The sequence below is a fragment of the Dama dama genome, chromosome 30, assembly GCF_033118175.1.
Source record: "Dama dama isolate Ldn47 chromosome 30, ASM3311817v1, whole genome shotgun sequence".
NCBI classification, from domain to species: Eukaryota; Metazoa; Chordata; class Mammalia; order Artiodactyla; family Cervidae; genus Dama; species Dama dama.
Genome location: NC_083710.1, coordinates 43,690,063 through 43,702,951, shown reverse-complemented (window position 1 = coordinate 43,702,951; position 12,889 = coordinate 43,690,063). Strand labels below are relative to the sequence as shown.

The following is a 12,889-nucleotide window of genomic DNA, read 5'->3' as shown; positions in this document are numbered from 1 at the left end:
TTCATATTTTAAAGGGAAAGCCATTGTATTCAAAAACAAAAGGTGTTCCCGAACACGCCATCACAGTGCAGAACTACGTGAAAGAGCCTTCAAGCCATCTTTAGCCCAGGACAGAATGGGGAACACGGAGATTTAAAATAAATGCCCTTTTCCTCCCTGTTAGGTAGTACAAGTTATTCAATCATGGCATTAAGGCCTTCTCAAACAACCTTTACAGGTCATGCAAAAAAAAAAAAAAAAATATATATATATATATATATATATTGTTCGAAGTGAACTGTTATTAATGCCTCAAACATTACTGAGGTATCTGGCGTCGTAGGTACAAATACTTGTGGTTTACCGATTTAAAACGTTCAGTCAAATATGGACAGTGCTTTCGGGGTCCATATTTAAGGAATAAGGCTAATTCTTTCGAGAGTCCCTCTATCCCGCTTTTACATGAAAATAAGACATGCGTCAGGATACTCGACGACGGAACAGGAGTCAGAAAAACGAAGTGGCCAGGGAAAGACAAGTACTAGTGTACACGTCAAGTTGGAATCAGCAGACAGTGTAGGGGAGAGAAACGTTCCGCAGCTTGGGGAGCAGCTGGACGGGGCTCCTTCCAGCATTTCGCGACCAAAGTTTGCAGCTAGGTGAGCTGAAGCGGCTTTTGCCACGGCCGCGCGTCCGGGAGAGCTCGGGTTCACAGGGTCTGGGCGCGGCGGGACCGGGAGTGCAAGGACAGCCTGGATCCGCTGCCGCGGCCCGTTCCTGCTCCCCGAGACGAGACTTCGCGCCGCACGGCAGACTGGCCTCAGGCTGTCTAGGGGATCCCAGAGGCTGTCATTTTCCCTTTCTCCCGGCAGCTTCCGTCACCCTACACGAAGAGAGTGCTCAAATTCATTTTCTTTCCTGTTTTGCTTGAGATTCGAATATCCTCTGTCCCGACCTTTCCAAGCCGCCCTCTGTGCCCTGCTGGCCAACGTCCCTGCCAGGAAAAGCCTCTAGTTGCGGCACCGTGAGTGCAGTCCTTCTAACGCGCTCCGGGGATGTGCTGGCCGGTGCTCCGCCTCGGAGCCCGGAAGAACTCTTTCCCATCAGTGCATTCTGGTCCCCCCATTTAGCAAAGAGAACTGTGGAATGTGCGGCCGCAGCTGAGCCGCCTCCGGCATCCCCCAACCGCCCGCCGCGGTGCCCGAGGCTCTCGGATCGGCGCTCGCACGCCCCGCCTGCCTCCGGTGCCGCCCCTATTCGGGCGACCGCCGGGACGCGGCCGCAGGCTGCCCAGACCAGCCGCCGGCCCCGCAGTGCTCAGGAGAGCCGCGTCCGCTCGGGCCTCGGGAGCGCCGCCACTTCCCTCCCGGGCCAGACCCTGCTGGGCATGCTCAGTGCGCCTCCCGGAACCCGGCTCTCGCGCTGCCAGGATCGTGTCTCCGGGTTTTCGCGGCTGCCGAGGGAGCACTGGGGAAGGGAGGCTGGGAGACAGTCAGCGCCTTGTTCCTCGCCCGGCTGCGGCCGCCCGCACCGCAAGATTCGGGCCAATCAGGGGCCGGAGGCGGGGCTTCGGCCGTCACGCCCTCCCTCTGGGCTTATTGAGAGTTATATCAAGAAATTCAGTTCAGAGAGAGGAGAGGGAGAAGGAGAGAGGGGCAGAGGCGAAGGGAGAGAGGGAGAGCGTGCCAGACAGGAAGGAGCGCCCTAGAGTCTCAGAAGCACGCAAGAGATAACCAATTAGGAATTTTTCGGGCACCTGTCACCCCGGAGAGCACCCAGAGACTCACCATCACCCCAACTCTGACGTTTCCTACAAGAAGTTAGAGACTTAAGCAGTACTGACATCGGAGGGAAATGGTATACTTGATGCTGTGGAAAATACCCCTGAGCTGAAGAAGTGCCACTGGATGTAGTGTGTGTGTTAAATACCGGGAGAGCTCAGACCCCGTGGGTAATAGAGACGAAATGTGGAGAGAATGACTAACGACAAATCTGTGAATTTGTTCTCTGGAGTTGCTAATTTGCCAGCCCGAAGCAACACATTTTACAAGAAGGAAACGTTTTGCTGCTTCTGATTTCTCCCCAAACTGGTGCTACCAGATGCATGGCTTTCTATGTGTTGGAACAGCTCATTCCTAACTGCAGCATACCGGGAAAGGGGAAAGGTTGAGGCAACTAACGTAAGTGTAAAGTTTCGCATGCACAATTGTAAATTTTGTGTTTAGATATGTCCTCGGTGTAGACGAGGGATGTTTATAACTGGGTAGACGGTTGGGGCAGAGCTCACCTACTAGGCTGTATCTGCATCCCTACCTGCATCACTCTGCCGGAACTAATCGCGGGCATCAGCTACCGTGCAGCCTAATGCAGATAAGATTAGAGCCTGGAAACTGACCAGTTCTACTCAAGTAGGTAGCTGCCTGGAGGCTTGCACCCGTTTAAATTGCAGTTAGGAGGGCATCGAAGCAGAAGGCTTTCTACCTGTATTATTGAGTCACAGTATTTATGTGTGGCAGACGTTACTAATACTATAAACGGAGATGAGGTTAAGAACTGCATTTTTTTTTCTTTCCTCTTTATGCTCACTAGAAAATATTGTGCTGTTACATGGAAATGTTAGCTGTGTTTCACTTATGTCTTGGCACTCTCTTCCACCTCTAGGATAAGGAATCCTATGTTATTATATGTATTCTAAAAGTTTTAATGTGTTTATTAATTCTAATGGGGATAATTTAGCAACATGGAGAAATGAGAGCAAGCTCTGGGTAAACTGAAGGTCTTGGTATTGTGCTCTTAGGCAATGAGGTTATGTAGTGGCCGGTGACTGCTGCTTCTGATGCTGCAGCAGCATGTCCGAATGCTTGCTTCCCAGTAAAATTGTATTCAGAAGGCAGCTGAAAAACTGGGAGGAAAGAAAAAAAGATAGTCTGTTTAGAAGAAAGAGATGACTCAGTGTGGCAGAGAAGAAAACACATCACAGTTGACATGTGACAAAGCAATTAGCAGGAACCATAACTAAATACTTGGTGTTTTTCACTAGCTCCTAAAAAAACTAAGGGAGGTGGGTTAGAAGCCAGGAGGCGGGGAAGAGGGGGGAGGGGAAGAGGAGACCAAGGACGCATGTTTTGAATTAAACAGTGTCCTGCCAACAGTGTGGGTGAATGCAGGTAAAAATAGCAGCTGCCCTTCATTCGAAAGTAGATAATTTTATTTTCTCTGGGCAAATGCAACAAGCAGGGGATATTTGGTGTTTTTATTCACAGAGTTAACTTGCAAACAGTGGCAGAGCAAACTGCCATGTTTACTAATATGCAGTGGAAAATGTGTTGTGATATTTCGTGACTGTGTGCTTTTGTTTACTGAAGAATAATGTTGTCTATACGATTGTGTTGACAGTGGCTGTCTCAAATACGCGATGAGATGTAATGCATCCTCCCGTCCATGCACACTTCCTTTTGCAATTTGTGCCTCATTCCTCAGTGGAGACCTTTAAACCCTAAATCCAGGAAAAAGAAAATAAATACATTATCATGGACCTGAGGGATTTTTACCTGTTGGCTGCTCTGATTGCCTGTTTAAGGCTGGATTCCGCAATAGCTCAAGAACTTATTTACACTATTAGAGAGGAATTGCCTGAAAATGTGCCCATAGGAAACATACCAAAGGATCTGAACATTTCTCACATCAATGCTGCCACAGGGACCAGCGCCAGCCTTGTCTACAGACTGGTTTCTAAAGCTGGGGATGCCCCTTTGGTGAAAGTATCCAGTAGCACTGGGGAAATTTTCACAACCTCCAATAGAATAGACAGAGAAAAACTCTGTGCTGGAGCCTCTTATGCCGAGGAGAATGAGTGTTTCTTTGAACTTGAGGTGGTGATCCTCCCCAATGATTTTTTCAGGCTGATCAAAATAAAAATAATTGTCAAGGATACCAATGATAATGCCCCCATGTTTCCATCGCCTGTCATCAATATTTCCATCCCAGAAAACACTTTGATCAACAGCCGCTTTCCAATTCCATCAGCAACAGATCCTGACACAGGCTTCAATGGTGTACAGCATTATGAATTGTTAAATGGGCAGAGTGTTTTTGGACTGGATATCGTGGAAACTCCGGAAGGAGAAAAGTGGCCGCAATTGATCGTTCAGCAAAACTTGGACAGAGAACAGAAAGATACCTATGTGATGAAAATCAAGGTAGAGGATGGAGGCACCCCACAAAAGTCCAGCACCGCCATCCTGCAGGTCACAGTAAGTGATGTCAATGACAACAAGCCGGTATTTAAAGAGGGCCAGGTGGAGGTGCACATTCCAGAGAATGCTCCCGTGGGCACCTCTGTGATTCAGCTCCATGCCACCGATGCAGATATAGGCAGTAATGCTGAAATCCGGTACATTTTTGGTGCCCAGGTCGCGCCTGCAACCAAAAGACTCTTTGCTTTAAATAATACTACTGGGCTGATTACAGTTCAGAGGTCCTTAGACCGAGAGGAGACGGCCATTCACAAAGTGACAGTACTGGCTAGTGATGGCAGCTCTACCCCTGCTAGAGCAACGGTTACCATCAATGTCACTGATGTAAATGATAACCCTCCGAACATAGACCTCAGGTACATTATAAGTCCCATCAATGGCACCGTGTATTTGTCTGAGAAAGATCCTGTCAATACAAAGATTGCCCTCATTACAGTTTCAGATAAGGACACAGATGTGAATGGCAAAGTGATCTGTTTTATTGAAAGAGAGGTCCCATTTCATTTGAAGGCAGTATATGACAACCAATATTTGTTAGAGACCTCCTCTTTGTTGGACTATGAGGGCACCAAAGAATTCAGCTTTAAAATCGTTGCCTCTGATTCTGGGAAGCCCAGTTTAAACCAGACTGCTCTGGTAAGGGTTAAGCTTGAGGACGAAAATGACAACCCACCAATTTTCAACCAGCCTGTAATTGAGCTGTCAGTTTCTGAAAACAACCGACGTGGGTTATACTTAACAACTATTAGTGCCACAGATGAAGACAGTGGGAAAAATGCAGATATTGTTTATCAGCTTGGACCGAATGCCTCCTTCTTTGATCTGGACCGAAAGACAGGAGTTTTGACAGCCTCTAGAGTCTTTGACAGAGAAGAACAAGAAAGATTCATTTTTACAGTAACTGCCAGGGACAATGGGACCCCTCCCCTCCAAAGTCAAGCGGCTGTGATAGTTACTGTTCTGGATGAGAATGACAATAGCCCCAAGTTTACTCATAATCATTTTCAATTTTTTGTGTCTGAGAATCTGCCAAAGTATAGTACTGTGGGGGTAATCACAGTGACAGATGCAGATGCTGGAGAGAATAAAGCTGTGACTCTTTCCATTCTAAATGACAATGATAATTTTGTGTTGGATCCCTATTCTGGAGTCATAAAGTCAAATGTCTCATTTGACAGAGAGCAGCAGAGTTCCTACACTTTTGATGTCAAAGCGACTGATGGGGGACAACCACCCCGTTCCTCTACTGCAAAAGTAACTATAAATGTCATGGATGTCAATGACAATAGCCCTGTTGTTATTTCACCACCTTCTAATACTTCTTTTAAGTTGGTGCCTCTCTCAGCCATTCCTGGCTCAGTGGTAGCAGAAGTTTTTGCGGTGGATATTGACACTGGGATGAACGCTGAACTTAAGTATACAATTGTAAGTGGTAACAACAAAGGCTTGTTTCGGATTGATCCGGTAACAGGTAACATCACCCTGGAAGAAAAACCAGCACCAACTGATGTGGGTTTGCACCGATTGGTGGTCAACATAAGTGACTTGGGTTACCCCAAGTCTCTACACACACTTGTACTTGTTTTCCTTTATGTTAATGACACCGCGGGCAACGCTTCCTATATCTATGACTTGATTCGCAGGACTATGGAGACCCCATTGGACAGAAACATAGGGGATAGCAGCCAACCCTATCAAAACGAGGACTATCTCACCATCATGATCGCCATCGTCGCGGGCGCCATGGTGGTCATCGTCGTGATCTTTGTCACCGTGCTGGTGCGCTGTCGCCACGCATCAAGATTCAAAGCAGCTCAAAGGAGCAAGCAAGGTGCCGAATGGATGTCCCCAAACCAGGAGAACAAACAGAACAAGAAGAAGAAAAGGAAGAAAAGAAAATCTCCCAAGAGCTCTCTTTTGAACTTTGTTACCATCGAAGAGTCCAAGCCCGACGATGCAGTTCACGAACCCATCAATGGGACGATAAGCCTGCCGGCTGAGCTGGAGGAGCAGGGCATAGGAAGATTTGACTGGGGCCCGGCACCTCCAACCACCTTCAAGCCGAACAGCCCTGACCTGGCCAAGCACTACAAATCTGCTTCTCCACAGCCCGCTTTCCATCTTAAACCAGACACTCCGGTTTCGGTGAAGAAGCATCACGTGATTCAGGAGCTCCCGTTGGACAACACCTTTGTCGGGGGTTGTGACACCCTTTCCAAACGCTCTTCCACTAGTTCAGATCACTTCAGTGCCTCAGAGTGCAGTTCCCAAGGAGGCTTCAAGACAAAGGGCCCCTTACACACCAGACAGGTAAATGAGCACTTTTACTGGTCTATAAGTACTGCATACAAGTGCCCAGTCAACCAGTATTAACGTGCCAGTGTGTCTCTTGTTTTGGTCTAACTTTAGCTTAGTTATAAAGAGGGAAAAAAAAAACTTGACCCCTTTTCTATTCCTCTGGGGCTCAGTCGAGAATTTTTAGAACAGCTTTGAAATTTCTGAGTGCTGAGAATTATTTAACCTCCCAGTTTCCTTCAAATGGCAAAAGATGAAAAGAGGAAATTATTCCAAAATGTCCCAAGATAATGTTTGCTGAAGAAGAAAACCTGTCCTGATATGCCAAATTCTGCTCCTGGGGTTTCCAAATTGACTGCTTCAAGATTTTCACATTACCTTTTGATCTCAAAAGTCACCTTCAAATCTCAAGTTTTAAATGACTTTTGAAGGTCTGACTATAATTATCTTGGAGCTGTGGTTGCTAAAGGGGTTAATTTTTTTTCGTCTCTAAAAATATAGTAGAATATTAAATGTACATCAGCTGTGAAGCACATGATTGTTGGTAGATTGCAGCTAAGCCATGTAGGAAGTCTTCTTTTTGATTTGAGATGATTGGAGGTTGAAAAGAAAGGATTGCAGATTGTCCACAATGGCCAAAGTACTCTTTCCAAAAAAAAAAAAGAAAGAAAGAAAGAAGGAATACTTTCTCCCTGTTAGAACTGATTTATACAGAAAAGAATGAATCCATTGTAAATATTCTCATCTCAGTAATGCATAAGGGATCTGTCATAACTCATTTTAAACTGTGAAATATGACATATGAAGAGGGATTAATAGGCTGAGAAACTCATATTTCAACCAAATCCAGAATTAGTTTTTCTTAGGTCTAATAATTCCTTGTTAATAAAGATTTAAATGCAGCGCTGTCTAATTTATTTCACTGGTGCTTGTCTGTTGCCATGAAATTTGAGTGTCAATAATAGCCTGTAGATGGCACTAGGGTATCATGTCGCTTGTGCTGGCCTGGCGCCAATCCCGCAGTAGCAAGTAAAGGGGGAAGGAAAGATCAATCTGGTGCTATAGCCAAAGACACCTTTTATTTAATGATAGTTGTTCTGGAGCAACTAGCATTTAAGTTCATTTGCTTGCTCTTTTGTGATCAGCTCTCAACACACCAACTTTCTAGGACTTCGTAATCCAAGTTCTGTCTTTGTTGGTATTGAGTCCACCTATGGTGATGACCCATCTGATTTTGTTAAAAGTAAGGAACATACAGATTTCAGATAATCAAGTAAAGCAAAATAAAATTTGGAGAAAGTATTGACAGTCATTGCTTAGTGTTTGAAAACTCAAGAGTTTTTCTTATTTTTTTCCTTGTGGGGGTGGGATGGGTGAGAATGTTCTATTGAAACTCTGGTCTGTCACCATCCGGCATTTGTTGCTCTGTAGTGACTTTAAGGTTTCATGGTAGTACGATATTTATTAAAATAATTGTGACAATGAATCAGAGATACTTCAGAACATTAAGTATAATGTCTATGATTTTACAACTGAAATTTTCAATTCTTAAAAGGTTAAATATCTAGAGGATTTATAAAGCACATATACTTAGAGCTTGAATGTACAGGATGAAAGGAATTAAGTCAGTACGAAGGTTCTAGAGAATATGATGTTATTCGATAGACATAGAATTTGGAATGAGTTATTTTCATGTTAACTTCTTCGGCTTTTTAAAAGAGGTTTGATGTTTTAAAATTAAGAACATTTCTGAGTTTAGTAGAGGTTTGTAAATGTTGCTAAATAGTTAATCATGGTGAGAAAAATAATTTCTGAAACTAAGTGGATTTAAGTATAAAGTTGCTATTTCAGTGAAAAGAAAATATGGCTTTTTATTACTTACTTTCAATGGGTGGGTAAGGTCACCACAAAATACTGATGATATTTTATGATTTGCACAGTATCTTAAAAATGTAACATGACTTAAACCTTTTCATATAAAATCTGAAATTTGTTTCCCAGAGAAACATACTGAAGATATTCCCACAGCATTTTTCTTTTCATATTAAGTGTGGTGGGTATTATGAGCATTGATGTACAGACCCACTTTTTCTGACTTCTTCCCCAAAGTTGGATCTATATATAGTACTGTGACATATATATAATACAGTGACATAAATGTTAAGGTATGGGAAAGATCTTTCATCAAGGTTTAGTCAGCCATAAGGAAATTTGTTTGTATGATGTAATCTTTGAAATAGGATGCTGAATAATTCTCTGACTGAAACTAAAGTGCATTTTAGACATTCCTTGAGACCCTGCGTCACTGTGCAGTTCTCCTGGTAGGCATTTCAGTGTTCAAATGTAGCTATAATTCACTATTATGGTAAAGAGCTATTGAAATGGCTTTGGTTATTTATGCCTTTTAGAAGTTTTCATGCTGAGAAAGAAAAATTGCAATGTTGGAGAAAAAGAGTATTTCTGAAAGTAAGGACAGGTGATGGTGATAGCAATATGTACAATTTTAGTATAAAAGAGGCATATTTTCTATGAATGAAGAGCACACATTATATACTATCCTTTAAATTGTTTTTTCACTGAACTATATGGCTGTTATTGAAGATGTTCTAGTTAAGTTAAAAAATAAAAATTCTTTTTTTTAGCTCCTTCAGCTAGTGGCTTTTATGAAAATGTGCTCCTGAAATAACATAATTTTGAAAAAGTAGGGTTTATTATAGCAAAATCTTTCAGAGGAATTTATAAACTAAGGTAGGATCTGTGAAGATTTTTAGTTGAGTAGAAAAGGATTGCTGTTAACAGAAACACCTTTTCACTTTATGGTGCTAGTTGATGTGTGGGTAAAATGAAAGATTAGTGAGCAAAGGATTATCAAATTTAAATATCATGAGTTTGTCTTATCTGTACAATGGAAACCTATGGTCTGACTTTTATACCGTGAGTTTGCTTATAGTGCATTGATTCTTATGTTGTGTGACTTTTTTTCTCTCTTGCTGTTTTCCCTCATGTGACCTTGCAAAGAACGTATAAATTCATAGTAAACCACATTCTTCATCCACTCTATTTCACTAAGCTTTCATTTTCCTTGAATATAACAAATCTGTCACTGAATTTTCTGCAAATTATTTTTTATGAAGTTTTGGATGTATGCTTAGCACTCACAGATTAAATAAAATGTCCTTTTTAAAGAAAAGCTAGATTATGTCTTAATATTTATTCATAAATAAGCAAAGTTCATTGTCATAGGCTTGAGAGGATGACAACAAAATCATTTCTAGTAGGACCATAAATGATAAAGCTCATTGATACATTTTCTCTAAAAGGAAAATATCTTCTTAATTGAATATGATTTTTAAATTATGGTATTAAGTTCTTAAATTTTAGGATTCTCAGAATCACCTGGAATGTTTCTTAAAACATGTTGGTCCTCAGTCCCAGAGGTTTTAGTCCAGTGTCACTGGGGTCAAGTCTGAATACTTGCTTTGTTGACAAGATCCCAGGTGATAATGATGTTGCTAATCCAGGAACCCAAACTTTGAGAACCACTGCCTCAGCATATTAGGACAAGAACCGTTAGCTTCTTTCCTTTTCAGATTATCATTTCGAGAGGACCTGTTTTTGCACAGTCCAACTCTCAGCTCTTATTGACAGCAGTTTTATTGTAGCTGGAGGCTTTATAGTAAGCTGTTTATTGCTGTTTCCCAACCTGGTTGACAGCATTTGGGGAATTAATTTTCTTGGCCCCGGTGTGCTTTTTGTGGAGGTATAAATGAAAATGTTAAAGAATGAAAAAAAGTGACCTATTTACATTTGACAACTTCTTCCAGGAATAAAACAATCTGTAATAGTTGCACTGTGAGTTTGGTTCTGGGTAAACAGTCTTGTTTAATTTTCTAAATGAAATGCTTAGTTTAGAGCTTAAACATCCTTACTTCCACTTCTCACAGTCTAGAGTAAGTATTTGCTCATATATACATTTGTGTATATATTGAAGAAATTATACATTGAAAATGTATTTGCATGCCATCCTCAAGTGTATACATGTACTTTTGCAGCATAAAGGGAATTGCTTCTATTCCCAGTCATTTAGAGATACTATATTACTTTTATGATTACTTTTCATTTTTGAGTAATCCCATTGCAACTGCTGCTGAAATGGTGTTATGTCATGTAAAATGCACAAGATAGTTATAGAATTGCTATTTAGAACAGTGAGAAATAAAAATGAAACTGAAGGGAGCAAATGCTAACTGGTGTGAAGCTAGCAAAAATTTTAAGATATTTTAAACTACTAAATTTGGCAGCATTCTGTGAGGGATGAATATAGGTGGCATGTGGAAAAAAATTGCTCCTGAAGTTGCAAATTATATTAAAATGTTATCTGTTGTGATTTTTGTTTCTGCCCTTTGCTTTGGCTAAGTGATATGATCGTGAATTCAGTTACAAAGTAAAAGACACCCAGACCCCTTGGATATTGATTCAGGAATTCGAAATGAGCAGAGGCCATCCATTCAGCCGGGCTACCTTTCCTCTTGGTTTTGTAAGACAAATGTTTAATATTTTTAAGCTTGATACACCTAGGGTGTAAAATTCTGGTTACATTTTAGTTTTTGTTGCTAATAACCTTAAGGAGAATAAAAATAAAAGGTTACTACTGTACTGAGTATGGACATGTGTACTGATTATTGAACATTTGTTAATATAGAGGAAATAATTTCAGTAGTTAGAATATTCTATTATCTTACATTTTATATTTTGTTGCAATGGATTCTGTATATAGAAACTCTAAATTGATGTTGCCTTGGCTTCAGATGAGTCATCTTCATGGTGTCGCAGAACAGGCTTTAGCATCATTAAAATTACCTTGTAAATATTGTACTAACATGTTATATTCTTATGGTATGTGCACAGTCTTAATAGTTAAATATTTCCAGCTAAAATTTATCTTCTCCTAATAGCACAAATTAAAACATGATACAGTAAAATAGAATTTAAATTTAGTAAAAAGCTCAAATCTAAAATCAGATTTCCTCATAACCAGTTCTGAATTATTCTGACTCAAAGTTTTATTTTCATACTGACATATATGAGATATAGGTAAATTGCACCCAAAATATGAGAAATAGCAAATACATGAATTATTTTTCAATTATATTATTTTATGTGACAGTACCAAGGTAGGAAAGTGAGACCTTTAAATTATCTTCTTATAATTTCTGTTTTCATAATTATTTTTGATATATTATTTAGACTGTTTGATGTCTAAATTTAGGGTTTGAGGGAGTGGGAATGCAGAAACCACCAAATGGGAAAAGCTACAGTGTTTGTGTTGACCTAGCAGTACCAGACCAGGGGTTTGCAGGATTCAAGGTCATGTTAACTGCTTGGCTCATTTTTAGTACTTTCTCAATTTGATTTTGTCAGACTTGAGCTCTTGGTTTGCATGCAATTAAAACAGACAAAAGCACAACATGGATTGTTTACCACTTTCACTTAAAATCCTTGCAGTGAGCTTTCTCTGAATTTAGTTTGATGTTTTCTTGAAGGGAAATCCTCTATTAAAACTATAGATCAACCCTTGATAATATTAACAAATCAGTTAATATCATATTTCATGTAGTTGGAAACTAAGTAGGAATTATTTTATGTGTGTTCTTAAGTTTGTGCTTTCTTAACAGTTGATTTTATGTTTAAAATCTTTCTCAGAATTATTACATAATAGTGCCCTAAAATTTATATCAGGTTTGTTGAAATATGGCTCTAATCACAGATGAAATATTTGTGAGAATTTGAGAATGCAAGTCAACAAGAGGCTTATTCAAAAGTTTTAAGTTTCTAGAGGCATAGATGTCATGTTCAATAAGTAATAATGCTAATGTGGTATGATCGTCCAACTGGTTAGTTCCCCTAAAATTTATATCAGATCACAAAGGCAAATCCAAATGTAGAAATATGATCTCTCAATTATGAAAAGAAATATACTTCACTGTTTGATTTCATCAGTTGTTTCAGAGAGCTATCAAATCTATCCAACATTTCATTTGAAAAAGAACTCATGCTTTTTGCCTGTTTGATACAAATCTATTGGGCCATCAGTCATCAGAAACATAGAATAAGATAGATATATTACCATGATTGACATTTTCGTTTTGATTTATATTCTTTCTTTTCCTAAGCCAAGATTCATTAATTAACATGTGAAATTTCTAAATATGTTCAACAATTCCTTAATAGTAAAGAATGATTGCAGAAATAAACTGGAGAAACAACCCATATATAATCTATCTTACTAATTATTGTCCTATAGGCAGTTTGTTGCTTACAGAAAAGAATTGTGACAGAATTGGAATTGTCTGAGACAT

At 40.3% G+C, this 12,889-nt stretch overlaps 1 protein-coding gene across 1 annotated transcript in view; it reads left to right on the top strand.

Annotated features, from left to right (window-relative positions):
* Positions 1-1,619: 1,619 nt before the first annotated feature.
* PCDH9 (protocadherin 9) overlaps positions 1,620-12,889 on the top strand; it is a 1,071,425-nt gene continuing 1,060,155 nt past the window's right edge. The window contains exons 1-2 of the mRNA XM_061133585.1: positions 1,620-2,159; positions 3,376-6,545. Of these exons, the coding sequence (XP_060989568.1) occupies positions 3,510-6,545 (3,036 nt within the window). The 5' untranslated portion in view covers positions 1,620-2,159; positions 3,376-3,509. The remainder of the gene's footprint in view (positions 2,160-3,375; positions 6,546-12,889) is intronic.